The 15,018-nt window shown below is 37.2% G+C and overlaps 5 protein-coding genes, 1 non-coding gene and 2 pseudogenes across 6 annotated transcripts; 2 read left to right on the top strand and 6 right to left on the bottom strand.

The window, feature by feature from the left end:
- Positions 102-1,466, bottom strand: LOC105163155 (glutathione S-transferase-like). The gene is made up of 3 exons (XM_011081400.2): positions 1,068-1,466; positions 901-949; positions 102-771 (listed from the first exon to the last, which is right to left on the bottom strand). Exons 1-3 carry the CDS (start codon positions 1,212-1,214, stop codon positions 323-325), a joined length of 645 nt encoding a protein of 214 aa, XP_011079702.1. The 5' UTR covers positions 1,215-1,466; the 3' UTR covers positions 102-322.
- On the bottom strand, positions 2,206-3,431 carry LOC105163153 (annotated as a pseudogene).
- Positions 3,799-4,971, bottom strand: LOC105163152 (glutathione S-transferase-like). The gene is made up of 3 exons (XM_011081397.2): positions 4,764-4,971; positions 4,603-4,651; positions 3,799-4,474 (listed from the first exon to the last, which is right to left on the bottom strand). The coding sequence occupies exons 1-3, from the start codon at positions 4,908-4,910 to the stop codon at positions 4,026-4,028; spliced, it is 645 nt and encodes a 214-aa protein (XP_011079699.1). The 5' UTR covers positions 4,911-4,971; the 3' UTR covers positions 3,799-4,025.
- TRNAG-CCC lies at positions 6,055-6,125 on the top strand. The gene has a single exon. It is a non-coding gene; the product is annotated as a tRNA-Gly (tRNA).
- On the top strand, positions 6,074-7,659 carry LOC110012166 (annotated as a pseudogene).
- Positions 7,994-9,356, bottom strand: LOC105163151 (glutathione S-transferase-like). Its single transcript, XM_011081396.2, has 3 exons — positions 8,954-9,356; positions 8,792-8,840; positions 7,994-8,662 (listed from the first exon to the last, which is right to left on the bottom strand). The coding sequence occupies exons 1-3, from the start codon at positions 9,098-9,100 to the stop codon at positions 8,208-8,210; spliced, it is 651 nt and encodes a 216-aa protein (XP_011079698.1). The 5' UTR covers positions 9,101-9,356; the 3' UTR covers positions 7,994-8,207.
- On the bottom strand, positions 10,326-11,298 carry LOC105163149 (glutathione S-transferase-like). Its single transcript, XM_011081395.2, has 3 exons — positions 11,091-11,298; positions 10,967-11,015; positions 10,326-10,888 (listed from the first exon to the last, which is right to left on the bottom strand). Exons 1-3 carry the CDS (start codon positions 11,238-11,240, stop codon positions 10,431-10,433), a joined length of 657 nt encoding a protein of 218 aa, XP_011079697.1. The 5' UTR covers positions 11,241-11,298; the 3' UTR covers positions 10,326-10,430.
- Positions 12,402-13,436, bottom strand: LOC105163148 (glutathione S-transferase-like). The gene is made up of 3 exons (XM_011081394.2): positions 13,232-13,436; positions 13,097-13,145; positions 12,402-12,996 (listed from the first exon to the last, which is right to left on the bottom strand). The coding sequence occupies exons 1-3, from the start codon at positions 13,376-13,378 to the stop codon at positions 12,551-12,553; spliced, it is 642 nt and encodes a 213-aa protein (XP_011079696.1). The 5' UTR covers positions 13,379-13,436; the 3' UTR covers positions 12,402-12,550.

The following is a 15,018-nucleotide window of genomic DNA, read 5'->3' as shown; positions in this document are numbered from 1 at the left end:
TAGAAGTCATTTTTGTTTCCTCCGTGAAGTTCGATTCTCCATTAGAAAATCTAAGAACTGCACCGATGTAATATGCTGAAAAAAACAAGCCATTCTACATCTGAATCTCAACATTGTGTGTATTTCTCTATTTTCCATAGAAATGCAACAACAAAGGTAGAACATTATTTTAGAAAGACAGCAAGCTGGCAATTAGTTCTATGACTTGTTGACAGACCCTTTATATGCCTTTCTGATTTAAGATGTGAAACAGGAAATTACAAGAAAAACACTGAGCAGTGAAACAAGCTGCTATTGTGGTATCCTTGAAGACTTTTTAAGCTCACTGGTTATTTTTCATGGCAACAACCTTTTGCCAAGCTGGCCTTGCCAAGATATCCGCACACCAAGAACTCACATGAGGACGTGCATCAAAAGTTTCTTTAACACGTGTTCCCATCAAATAGTTCATTGTGGGGAGGTGATGGAGATCCGCGAGACTGAAGTTGTCACCACCCAAATACTTGGACTGTGCCAATCGAGCTTCATACACATCAAGAACCTTAGCCAGCTGAACTTCTTGCTCTTCAACAATGGCATCATCTGTTGACATCCCCAGTAATGGCTTAATGATGAGTTCCCAGGTTAACTTTGCAGCTGAAGCATCATACTTCTGAGCTTCCACCTCCATCCACAAAGATACAATCGCCATCTTTCTTGGATCCTGGCATATCAACGGGTTTCCCTTATCCGCATAAGCATGTGCAATGTATTGATTGACGGCCCTCGATTCTGCATTGCAAATAATTGAAACGTCAAAGACATTGTTGAATGGAGATTTCTCTTACATGACCCAATACATTCACGGAGACCTTATGTGATCCGATTGCTCATGATGTAATTGCAAATTTGAAAACATACCAAAGAGTTTCAGGTCCCCATCTTCAAAGGCTGGGACTTGACCAAACGGCTGCAGAAAGCAAAGCAAAGCAAAGTCATCTTAACCAAGGAGAAGATGTTGAGAGCTTTCCACTAGTTACAACATTCAAAGATCTGGAGAATAGCATTCATAGTTGAAGCATGCTTACATTGAGGGAAAGGAAAGGCTCCTTTTTGTGCTCACCAGCCCTCATGTCAACTGGAACAAACTCATACTCCAGCCCTTTCTCATTGAGGCAAGCAAACACTCTCATTGCTGCAGTCGAGAATGCGCTGCCGTGGACCTTGATTGCCATTTTATGCTGAGAAGGTGAAGAAACTGAAATGATGAAGTGCTTGTTAAGGATGAGATGGAAGGGAGATATGCAGCAGGTATTTATAGATATTGATGTTCTTGTTCGAGTATGCTGGACTGCACTGGAGCCTCCAAGTTTGATAATCAATGAATTTAATTAAAAGTAGGTTCCTTCTGCCTTCTCAGATATAATTTAATAGCAGTAGACATCGTGTACCTTTAATTTTGCATGAGATTCTATTGGAGAATTACATGTGTGCACACGTCATTCTTATATGGAGGTGTATGTGTATTATTTGCATGGGATCTATTACATAAGTGCCCATGTCATTCAAATTCCTTGTGAAATGGTCTTTTCTGGGATTTATGGAAGAATATTGGAAAAATAAGTGGTGGGGTGAAGGTTAATAAATGTCCTCGATTTCCCAAGTACCCGATGCCAAATTTGATTTTTCTATTTCTTGGTTTTGACAAATGAAGTAAGAGCATGTTTGAAATGTATTGTTTAAATGTAGTAAAATTAGGAGTCGTGGTATTTTAGAAATTTTAAATTGTCTATTTAATACTTAGTTTAAATATAAATTGTTGGTTGCAAATTAATTCTTAAAATTGTTAATAATTACAACCTATATTAATGGGTTAAATTTTTGCTGCGTGTCATATTGCATTTTGTATTCATTTGATATAAATGTGCTATATATATATTATTAAATAAAATAAAGGATAAGGTACAATTACCTTTTTTTAATGAAAAAGAATTATGTAGTCTGTCAACGTGACTAAGAAATTACTATTTTCCTTTTTTTATATTTAAAATGAAATATATGAGAAAATATAAAAATAAAATTAAAAATATTAGCTTGGGTAACGTAAATAGGACATATTATTCTGTAAAAATATTTTAATTATTTTTAAAGAAATCCATTGATTTGTGGGAAATTTTAATTCAAATTGGGTTTGGTCGAACTTGAACCAATTATGTGATAAGTGTAATACATTTGGCATGTGATTGTGTGTAATTTAGATAAAACGAATCAATCACATAGCAAATATATTATACTTGTTTGTGATGTGATTGGTTTGATTCAACTAAATTTGATTTAAATAAAAAAAAATTCAATCGGTCCATAAATGATTAGGTAAATCGAGGAAAGAAATCATAAGAAGCACAAAAAGAAAGGTGAAACCACGTGAGATTAGATCTTCCAACCCCACAAAATCCATTTCTTTATTTGGAGAAGCACAAGATGCTTATTAACTCCATAAATGTTACTGATTACGGGGAACCCGTAAAAACGCGCGGATCAAGAGGAGGAGAGCTTCATGTTCATGGACGCCAAAACCTTCTGCCAAGCGGGGCGGGCCAAGATATCTGCGCACAACGCGCTGACATGGGGCCTGGCATCAAACAGGGCTTTAATCTTGGTACCAAGCAAGTTGTTTATGATTAGGAGATGATGCAAATCCGCCAAGCTAAAATCTTCTCCTCCCAAATACTTGGATTTACCCAAACGGGACTCGTACGCGTCAAGAACCTGGGCTAGTTTCTCCTGCTGCACTTCCACAGCACCTTCATCTGTACTCATCCCCAGAATCGGCTTGATCAGGATCTCAAATGATAGTTTTGATGCAGCAGCATCAAATGCATGGGACTCCACTTCACTCCAAACTGAGACCAGTGTCTGTTTCAAGGGGTCGGTTGGTAGCAGTGGGGTACCCTTATCGGCGTAGGTGCGTGCGATGTACTGAGTGATTGCCATTGATTCTGCCAAAGACATTGATCAAGGAAATAAAATGAGAAAGATGAGGAATGCAGGGGAAAGGATTGAAGGCAAATTTTTACCAAAGAGCTTCAAGTCTCCATCTTCAAGAGCTGGTACTTGTCCAAATGGCTGCAATAACCCATTACAACGTTGTCAAGAAACAAACACTAGTTTTAAACAAAGAAAAAATGATGATTTAATTACATTGAGTGAGATGAAGGGCTCCTTCTTCTGCTGAGCAGTTGATAAATCAACAAACACAAACTCATAGGGAAGGCCCTTTTCTTCATGGCAGGAGCAACTCTTCTTACTGCTGGAGAAATTGGGTGCTCGTGCAGCTTCATTGTTCCCATCATTCTATAAACAAATTGTAAAAGAAAGAGAAGCTATCCCAACTTTGATATATATACAGAGAGAGAGAGATCAGGTGTGTTTGTGCGTGTCACAATGTGTGTATGTGGGTGGGTGGGTGGGAGGGCATTTATTGTTGTTGTTGTGGTTATTATTATTATTATTATTATTATTATTATTATTATTATTATTATTATAAATAAAATTATTCAACATCAATAATAATTAATAATTCGGGTTTTATTCAGGTATGACACGAAGAAAACAAAAAAATATCGTCAACTGATTTGAAAACAAAAAAATATCGTCAAGTCACCTTCAAAATTATCACCTCTATCTTACTGTAGCCCTTACTTTAGTACTTTTATTTCCGACATAGAAGTCATTTTTGTTTCCTACGTGAAGTTCGATTCTCCATTAGAAAATCTAAGAACTGTAGTGATGTGATATTCTGAAGAAAACAAGCCATTCTACATCTGAATCTCAACATTGAGTGTATTTCTCTATTTTCCAAAGAAATGCAACAACGAAGGTAGAACTTTATTTTAGAAAGACAGCAAGCTGACAATTAGTTCTATGACTGGTTGACAGACCCTTTCTATGCCTCTCTGGTTTAACATGTGAAACAAGAAATTACAAGAAAAACACTGAGCAGTGAAACAAGATGCTATCGTGGTATCCCTCAAGACTCTTTAAGCTCACTGGTTGTTTTTCATAGCAACAACCTTTTGCCAAGCTGGCCTTCCCATGATATCCGCACACCAAGAACTCACATGAGGACGCGCATCAAACACAGCTTTAATGCGTGTTCCCATCAAATAGTTCATTGTGGGGAGGTGATGGAGATCTGCGAGACTGAAGCTGTCACCACCCAAGTACTTGGACTGTGCCAATCGAGCTTCATACACATCAAGAACCTTAGCCAGCTGAACTTCTTGCTCTTCAACAATGGCATCATCTGTTGACATCCCCAGTAATGGCTTAATGATGAATTCCCGGACTAACTTTGCAGCGGGAACATCGTACTTCTGGGCTTCCACCTCCATCCACAAAGATACAATGGCCATCTTTTTTGGATCCTGGCATATCAACGGGTTTCCCTTGTCCGCATAAGCATGTGCAATGTATTGATTGACTGCCCTCGATTCTGCATTGCAAATCATTAAAACGTCAAAGACATTGTTGAATGAAGATTTCTCTTACATGACCCAATACATTCACGAGACCTTATGTGATCCGATAGCTCATGATGTAATTGAAAATTTGAAAACTTACCAAAGAGTTTCAGGTCCCCATCTTCAAAGGCTGGGACTTGACCAAACGGCTGCAGAAACCAACCAAAGTCATCTTAACCAAGGAGAAGATTTTGAAAGCTTTCCACTAATAAAAACATTCAAAGATCTGGAGAATAGCATTCATAGTTGAAGCATGCTTACATTGAGGGAAAGGAAAGGCTCCTTTTTGTGCTCACCGGCCCTCATGTCAACCGGAACAAACTCGTACTCCAGCCCTTTCTCATTGAGGCATGCAAACACTCTCATTACCGCAGTCGAGATCGCGTTGCCGTGGACCTTGATTGCCATTTTACGCTGAGAAGGTGAAGAAACTGAAATGATGAAGTGCTTGTTTTAGGATGAGATGGAAGGGAGATATGCAGCGGTATTTATATATATTGATGTTTCTTGTTCTAGTATGCTGGGAGCCTCCATGTTTAATAATTAATGAATTTAATTAAAAGTAGGTTCCTTCTGCCTTCTCAGATGTAATTTAATAGCAGTAAACATCATGTACCTTTCATTTGCATTAGAGTTTATTGGAGAATTACATGTGCGCACACGTCATTCTTATATGGGTGTGTGTGTATTATTTGCATGGGATCTATTACATAAGTGCACAGGTCATTCAAATTTTTTGAGAAATGGTCTTTTCTCGGATTAATGGAAAAATAAGTGGTGGGGTAAAGGTTAATAAATGTCCTGGATTTCCCAAGTACCCGATGCCAAATTTGATTTTTCTGTTTCTTGGTTTTGACAAATGAAGTAAGAGCATGTTTGAAATGTATTGTTTAAATGTAGTAAAATTAGGAGTCATGGTATTTTAGAAAATTTATAATTTTATATTGTCTATTTAGTACTAGTTTAATAATATATTCTTAATAGTTGTTAAATATAAATTATTGGTTGCAAATTAATTGTCAAAATTGTTAATAATTACGACCTATACGAATGGGTTAATTTTTTTGTTGTGTGTCATATTACATTTTGTATTCATTTAATATACATGTGCTATATATATAAATATTTTAAATAAAATAAAGGGTAAAGTACAATTACATTTTTTGATGGAAAAGAATTATGTAGTCTGTCACGTAGAAATTACTATTTTACTTTTTTTTTATATTTAAAAAGAAGTGTTTGAGAAAATTAAAAAATATTAGCTTGGGTAATGTAAATAGGACATATAAGTCCGTAAAAATATTTTAATTATTTTTAAAGAAATCCTTTGATTTATTGGAAATTCTAACTCAAATTGGGTTTAGTCGAATTTGAATCAATTATGTGATAAGTGTCATATATTTGACATGTAATTGTGTGTAATTTGAAAAAAAAAATAATCTCATAATAAATATATTATATTTGTTTGTTCTGTAATTAATTTAATTGAACTAAATTTGATTTGAGTAAGAATTTTTCCCAATTGATAACCAAATTTTAAGAGCAAACACTAGCGCATCTGGTGTAGTGGTATCATAGTACCCTCCCACGGTACTGACCGGGATTCGATTCCCCGGATGCGCATTTTTCGCTTTTCTTAATTTCTTTTTTGATCCATTGTATCAATGCTCGTTCGCCTGAGAGAAACCGTTGTTGTCATTGAACAGTCCACAATCTACGAATAAGCACCCGGAAAAATCTGACCACCGCCGCTGCAAGAATCCTCCACCTCTTAACCACTCGCTGCCAAACTCCATCCCACCTCCAGCAAATTCTAGCGCAGCTACTGATCCAGAACCTCCGCTCTGACACCACCGTCGCCCACCGGTTTATCACCGCTTGCCATTCCTTGAACCTCCTTACCTCCGCAGCCTTCCCCCTTTACATAAACAACCGCACAATCCCCCCAACACTCTCGTTTGCAAAACTCTTCTCAAAGCCTTTTCTCATTCCAGTGCTCCTCAGAAATCTCCAGTAATTTATTCTCACATGCATAGAAATTCTATTTCTGTGAATAATTATAGCTTTCCTTTTGTTCTGAAAGCTTTGGCGGACCTGAGATTTATGAAAGAGGGCACGTCGGTGCATGCCCAGGTAACTAAATTGGGTTTCACGAATGATGTTTATGTTGGAAATTCTTTGCTGAATTTGTACGCTGCAACTGGGAATATGGCATTGTGTGGGAAGCTATTTGATGAAATGCTTCTGAGAGATGTTGTATCATGGACTGTTGTGATCTCGGGGTTTAATGAGGCTGGGAGGTTTGATGATGCGTTGATTGCACTTGAGAGGATGAGAAGCGAAGGCGTAATGCGTAATCAGGTGACCGCAGTGAATGCTTTGGCTGCTTGCGCGGGTTATGGGGCATTGGATATTGGTGTGGGGATCCATGAGCATGTGAAAAGGAGTGGGTGGGAGTTGGATGTGATTTTGGGTACCTCCTTGATTGATTATGTACGGGAAGTGTGGACAGATTGAGGAAGGCCTGCGTATTTTCAAGGAAATGAGTGAGAAGAATGTTTTTACGTGGAATGCCATAATTAAAGGTCTAGCTCTATCTAAGAATGGAAAGGAAGCTGTTAGGTGGTTTTTCAGGATGGAAGAGGAAGGGTTCCAACCTGATGAGGTGACTTTGATTACAGTGCTTTGTGCTTGTGTGCATTCCGGTCTTGTGCATATGGGGCGACGTTATTTTCTTTCTTGGCTGATGGGAAGTATGGATTTTCACCTAGTGTGAAGCACTATGGCTGCCTGGTCGATCTTTTAGCACGTTCTAAGTCTTTGGATGAGGCGCTCAGGTTGATCACATATATGCCTTTTCAGCCTACTGTGAGTATTTAGGGGGCTCTGCTTGCAGGTTCTAGAGCTCAAGCAAACTCTGAATTAAGTGAAACTGCTGCCTGGAAACTTGTGGAGTTGGAGCCACAAAATCCTGCATACTATGTTGTATTGTCTAACTTGTATGCAGAAATGGGAAGATGGATTGATGTGGAGAAAGTCCGAAAGTTGATGAAAGGGAGAGGACTTAAGAAGGATATTGGTAGCAGGGCAGTCGAACTCGAGAATCAGGAATGCTGCCTTGAATTGGTAATCTGAAGTGTTTGCTTGCACTTGACATTCGGACAAAGAAACAACATGTTGTTCATGGATGTCTGTGTTTAGCTTCTCTGGTTTTTGCAGGTATTAGCATTCTCCATTTTCTTTACTTTTCGGTTTGATGTCGACTCTGTAACCGGTTTCCATATCTTAAGGGGAATGCTTTAAATCAGAAATATTACATAAAATTAGTCAAGTCACCTTCAAAATTATCACCTCTCTTACTGTAGCTCTTGCTTTAGTACTTTTATTTCCGCCATAGCAGTCATTTTTGTTTCCTCCGTGAAATTCGATTCTCCATTAGAAAATCTAAGAACTGGATGTAATATGCTGAAAAAAACAAGCCATTCTACATCTGAATCTCAACGTTGGGTGTATTTCTTATTTTCCATAGAAATGCAACAACAAAGGTAGAACTTTATTTTAGAAAGACAGCAAGCTGACAATTAGTTCTATGACTGGTTGACAGACCCTTTATATGCCTTTCTGATTTAAGATGTGAAACAGGAAATTACAGGAAAAACACTGAGCAGTGAAACAAGCTGCTATTGTGCTATCCGTGAAGACTCTTTAAAGTCGCTGGTTGTTTTTCATGGCAACAACCTTTTGCCAAGCTGGCCTTGCCAAGATATCCGCACACCAAGAACTCACATGAGGATGTGCGTCAAAAACTGCTTTAACGCGTGTTCCAATCAAATAGTTCATTGTGGGGAGGTGATGGAGATCTGCGAGACTGAAGCTGTCACCACCCAAATACTTGGACTGTGCCAATCGAGCTTCGTACACATCGAGAACCTTAGCCAGCTGAACTTCTTGCTCTTCAACAATCGCATCATCTGTTGACATCCCCAGTAATGGCTTAATGATGAGTTCCCTGGTTAACTTTGCAGCTGGAGCATCATACTTCTGGGCTTCCACCTCCATCCACAAAGATACAATGGCCATCTTTCTTGGATCCTGGCATATCAATGGGTTTCCCTTGTCCGCATAAGCATGTGCAATGTATTGATTGACTGCCCTCGATTCTGCATTGCAAATCATTAAAACGCCAAAGACATTGTTGAATGAAGATTTCTCTTACATGACCCAATACATTCACGGAGACCTTATGTGATCCGATAGCTCATGATGTAATTGCAAATTTGAAAACTTACCAAAGAGTTTCAGGTCCCCATCTTCAAAGGCTGGGACTTGACCAAACGGCTGCAGAAAGCAAAGCAAAGTCATCTTAACCAAGGAGAAGATGTTGAAAGCTTTCCACTAATGAAAACATTCAAAGATCTGGAGAATAGCATTCATAGTTGAAGCATGCTTACGTTGAGGGAAAGGAAAGGCTCCTTTGTGTGCTCACCCGCCCTCATGTCAACCCGAACAAACTCATACTCCAGCCCTTTCTCATTGAGGCAAGCAAACACTCTCATTACTGCAATCGAGAACGCGCTGCCGTGGACTTTGATTGCCATTTTATGCTGAGAAGGTGAAAAAACTGAAATGATGAAGTGCTTGTTAAGGATGAGATGGAAGGGAGATATGCAGCAGGTATTTATATATAGTGATGTTTCTTGTTCTAGTATGCTGGGAGCCTTCCAAGTTTGATAATCAATGAATTTAATTAAAAGTAGGTTCCTTCTGCCTTCTCAGATATAATTTAATAGCAGTAGACATCGTGTACCTTTAATTTTGCATGAAATTCTATTGGAGAATTGCATGTGTGCACACGTCATTCTTATATGGAGGTGTATGTGTATTATTTGCATGGGATCTATTACATAAGTGCCCATGTCATTCAAATTCCTTGAGAAATGGTCTTTTGTGTTATTAATGGAAGAATATTGGAAAAATAGTGGTTGGGTAAAGGTGAACAAATGTCCTGGAATTCCCAAGTACCCGCTGCCAAATATTATTTTTCTATTTCTTGGTTTTGACGAATGAAGTAAGAGCATGTTTGAAATGTATTGTTTAAATGTAGTAAAATTAGGAGTCGTGGTGTTTTAGAGATTTTAAATTGTCTATTTAATACTAGTTTATAAATTGTTGGTTGCAAATTGATTCTTAAAATTGTTAATGATTACAACGTATATGAATGGGTTAAAATTTTTTGCTGCGTGTCATATTACATTTTGTATTCATTTAATATAAATGTGCTACATATATATTTTTTATTAAATAAAATAAAGGGTAAGGTACAATTACCTTTTTTTGATGAAAAACAATTATATAGTATGTCAACGTGACTAAGAAATTACTATTTTATTTTTTTTATATTTAAAATGAAATATATGAGAAAATATAAAAATAAAATTAAAAATATTAGCTTGGGTAACGTAAATAGGACATATTAGTCCGTAAAAATATATTAATTATTTTTAAGAAATCCATTGATTTGTGGGAAATTTTAATTCAAATTGAGTTTGGTCGAACTTGATCCAATTATGTGATGATAAGTGTAATACATTTGGCATGTGATTGTGTGTAATTTGGAGAAAGTGATTAATTACATAGCAAATATATCACACTTATTTGTGATGTGATTGATTTGATTCAACTAAATTTGATTTGAGTAAAAAATTTCTCAACAGATGATTAGGTAAATGCACTTGATTGATCTCCGTTCTCCTCCGTTAGAAAATCGAGGAAAGAAATCATAAGAAGCAGAAAAAGAAAGGTGAAACCACGTGAGCTTAGATCTTCCAACACCACAAAATCCATATCTTTATTTGGAGAAGCACAAGATGCTTATTAACTCCATAAATGGTACTTACTGATTACATAGAACCCGTAAAAACGGGCGGATCAAGAGGAGAGCTTCATGTTCATGGACGCCAATACCTTCTGCCAAGCGGGGCGGGCCAAGATATCTGCGCACCACGCGCTGACATGGGGCCTGGCATCAAACAGGGCTTTAATCTTGGTACCAAGCAAGTTGTTTATGATTGGGAGATGATGCAAATCCGCCAAGCTAAAATCTTCTCCTCCCAAATACTTGGATTTACCCAAACGGGACTCGTACACGTCAAGAACCTGGGCTAGTTTCCCCTGCTGCACTTCCACAGCACCTTCATCTGTACTCATCCCCAGAATCGGCTTGATCAGGATCTCAAATGATAATTTTGATGCAGCAGCATCAAATGCATGGGACTCCACTTCACTCCAAACTGAGACCATTGTCTGTTTCAAGGGGTCAGTTGGTAGCAGTGGGGTACCCTTATCGGCGTAGGTGCGCGTGATGTACTGAGTGATTGCCCTTGATTCTGCCAAAGACATTGATCAAGGAAATTAAATGAGAAAGATGAGGAATGCAGGGGAAAGGATTGAAGGCGAATTTTTACCAAAGAGCTTCAAGTCTCCATCTTCAAGAGCTGGTACTTGTCCAAATGGCTGCAATAACCCATTACAACGTTGTCAAGAAACAAACACTAGTTTTAAACAAAGAAAAAATGATGATTTAATTACATTGAGTGAGATGAAGGGCTCCTTCTTCTGCTGACCAGTTGATAAATCAACAAACACAAACTCATAGGGAAGGCCCTTTTCTTCAAGGCAGGCAGCAACTCTTCTTACTGCTGGAGAAATAGGGTGCCCGTGCAGCTTCATTGTTCCCATCACTCTATAAACAAAATTGTTCAAGAAAGAGAAGCAATCCCACTTTGATGTATATAAGAGAGAGAGAGAGAGAGATCAGTGAGTGTGTGTACGTGGGTGGGTGGGAGGGCACTTATTATTATTATTATAAATAAATATAGCAACAATAATAATATCTTGAAAAATAACATGATAAAGAATTATTCGGCATCAATAATAATTCGTACTTGGGGTTTTATTCAGGTATGACAAGAAAGAAAACGCAAAAAACATCATCAAGTGAACCAAATTTGAAGTATTACTCAAGAATAAATCGAGTAAAATTCGTTGATATATTATTTTATAAAAAAATATTTTCGAAAAGGTTGAATATATAAAAAGAATTGATTTATGTGTTATTCTGAATTCTAACTAATAGAAATGAACAATTTAGTGTCAATCAACTATACAGTAGAGAAATTTGCTTTTTAACCGAGAATGAATTTTGCATTTTAAAATGAGATGATATTTTAGGGAAGTATTTACATATCTGACGATGAATTGAAAAAATAAAGATATGGAGGATTTTTGTTAGGAATGGTTGTGTGAATATGGTGGAAAGATGTGGCTCAAACTCTTTCCATGATGAGTGGCGTTTTGTGGATCAATATCTTTCAACATATATTAGCATTACTAGTTTTAAAAGGGGGAAGATTTTGCACTATATTTATTTTCTTTATTTTACTCTACCAAAAATAGTTTAAATTTTTTTTTATGTAATTTCGTTAAAATATTAGTATTAAATAATTTTTTTTTAAGAATCTAAATTTTTATTACGGGTTAGTTGTGTTGTGTTATTCTAACTCAAACAAACGGTGGCATTTATGAAGCGGGCGGTGTCGGTCAGTAGTGGTAGTTGGGAAATTAAAGAAATTATGGCGTAGCCAATACCTACCACTCAAGCCAAGTAGTTGACAGGCCTGCTGTGCTGCTTCCAGGGTTTTATTGTCAATTTGAAGCAAAATTTGCATTTTCTTTAGTATATGTTACCCTCTTCTTTAATTTACTCGATTATATCCCATAAATTTTAATATATTTTCCCATCAACTTGCATATAAATATATACTGCCCAGTGCCCACTTCTTGAACAAGTCTTGTGCTAGAAAATGAAAGGAATCAATGTGTGGTAATGGAAAAACCAACTTTTCAATATGATCTCTTTTTATTTGATCATCAATATCCCATAATCATGAGGGAACTCATACTGTGATACATGACTTCTCCAAACCTCCAAGTTAAAGCATAAAACTGATCAAGAAAGGGAAACCAACGTATATGAGTTAGGTGCATGATCAGAATTTGCAGGCTTCAAGAACCTTCTGCCAGGCCGGGCGGGCCAAGAGATGGGCACACCAGGCGCCGACGTGCGGGCGCTCGTCGAACAAAGCCTTAACCTTTGTTTTGAACAAGTTGTTGATGAGCGGGAGATGATGAAGATCAGCCAAGGTGTACTCCTCTCCGGCCAAGTACTTGGACTTACCCAACCGGCCTTCGTACACGTCAAGTACCTTCCCTAATTCACCCTGCAGTTGCTCCACAGCAGCTTCATCAGTGGTCAGGCCCTTAAATCCCTTGATCAACAACTCAAAGTTGAGCTTCTGACCAACAGCATCAAACCTATGGGCTTCAACTTCCAACCAAACTCCGATGATGGCCTGTTTCTTGGGATCTTGGTCGATCAGTGGGGTTCCCTTGTCGGCATATGCATGTGAGATGTATTTGGTTATAGCCCTTGATTCTGAACTTGCAGCAAATTAATGGACACAGAATTAGCTGTTAAAACCTAAACCACACGAATTCATTCATCAAGTCTATTTGAATTGGGAAGAATACCATACCAAAGAGCTTCAAGTCGCCATCTTCAAAGCCTGGGACCTGACCAAATGGCTGCACGACAAACACACATGTTAAATCAACACAAACTCAGAGGTTATCATGTGTGGAGTACGAGGTTGTGAGAGTAGGGTAATTACATTGATTGAAATAAAGGGCTCCTTCTTCTGCTCACCACTTCTCAAATCCACAAGAATGAATTCGTATTCCAGATCTTTCTCTGCAAGGGCGAGAAGAACTCTCTGAGCTGCCGGGGAGAGAGGGCTTCCGTGGACCTTGATTGCCATGACCACTAATTTCTGAGCACAAATTAGAGGTTTGGGATGGTCGTGGAAACATGATTTGCAGCTTGGGTTTCTTATAGTAGTAGTGGAGAGTGAGTCAATAATTGAACTTATCTGTCAAAATTCTTATAAAAATCAGATTTTTTTAATCGAATCAAATTAATCATATATTACACGATAATTATATTGTACTTGTCATATACTTGATTCAAACTTGATTATCAAATTCATTTTTAAACGAGAATTTCCCACTTATTAATAGCAAATTGAGACACAATGATTACTATATTTTCAATGATGTGTGAGCGCATAAGCTGAAGGGTTGAAGTTTTGGAGCGTTGTAGGTGGAGAGTTGTTGCGAGAGTGCTTGACAAGTTGCATTATTTTTCAATTATTTCAGCGCTACAACAATTGACTAAATGTAGAAAAATTGGTTTTGAAATTTGGGGTTTTATCAAACTTTTACGTACTACAGTAACAATTTTTTAACTGAGTATATATCAATCAATAAAAATATAATCACTGGGTTACTTTTATCAAAATTAGGTTTGACGCATCGACCAAAAATTTCATGAACAATGCACAATTCCAACTACAACCACTAAATTCACTTTCAGACAGATTATTTTTAAAGAGGACAAAAATAACTGTAAACCCAAAATCATGGATGAAAATAAGTTTTAACATTATTTTTTGAGGAGACAGATAATTATTACTGTATACCTCAAATTATACGTAAATAATATCGAATTGATTTTGATCTTTAATTTATTTCATAATGGAAATTGTTGAATTAATCTTGAATTCAATATTAAGACCTCCATAATTACACATTAGATTTGAAGTCATTTTCTGAAAGCCAGCCATAATTTTTTGATCTCACATCCCACATAACTTTTCATGCATTATTAAGAGGTTTTCTGGGGTCCTACATTTTTGGGTGCACTAGAAAGTGTGAGGTCCCACATAACCAGAACAATCTAGATCTTCTTTTTATCATATATGAGACAAGTCTTCTCCAAGGTTTCCCACCTACCTCTTAATTTTTTTGTTTTTTTTCCTCCCTATTTTTGGTTTGTTTTCCCTGATAAGTGATCCTTAATAGTAAATAAACCCCTACAGAAATATTTTTGTTTTGCCCAGAAATTACCGCAAAATATCTTGATGTTCTATATTGGATATTAAAGACTCCGTTATTCCGAATGTCTTGAATAATTTTCTAATATATGCAATAAGCCTGTAAAAGAACACAGGGTTAGAGCTAGGTCAGCGTGGGTTCCTGTAACGACTTTCTAATGCTTAAATTAGTGAATATTTAAGGTCTCTTAATAAAAGAGCGTAAGAACTGGAGTAATAAAAATTGTACTTGATGTAGGAAAGCCAATATATATATATATGCCAGTTGGATTGTACGATTTTATGTACACCGTAGATCAATAACACGACCTCATGGTGTGCAGTAGGCCGTACATATCCTCAAGATATTGATAGTAAGTGATCCAAGAGGATAAAACTTGTTATACTGTTAAAAATATTTGTGGGACTGTTTGTACCAGGCTGGTCTCCTTTTCGCCAAGTGGGTTCAAAAATCGAGTTTGGTCGAATCTGGCAAGTACAACATACTTGTCGTGCGACTGGTGTAC

Source organism: Sesamum indicum, linkage group LG6, assembly GCF_000512975.1.
Source record: "Sesamum indicum cultivar Zhongzhi No. 13 linkage group LG6, S_indicum_v1.0, whole genome shotgun sequence".
In the NCBI taxonomy this organism is placed as follows: Eukaryota; Viridiplantae; Streptophyta; class Magnoliopsida; order Lamiales; family Pedaliaceae; genus Sesamum; species Sesamum indicum.
Note: the sequence above shows the minus strand (reverse complement) of the source record. Positions and strands in the feature narration are given on the sequence as shown.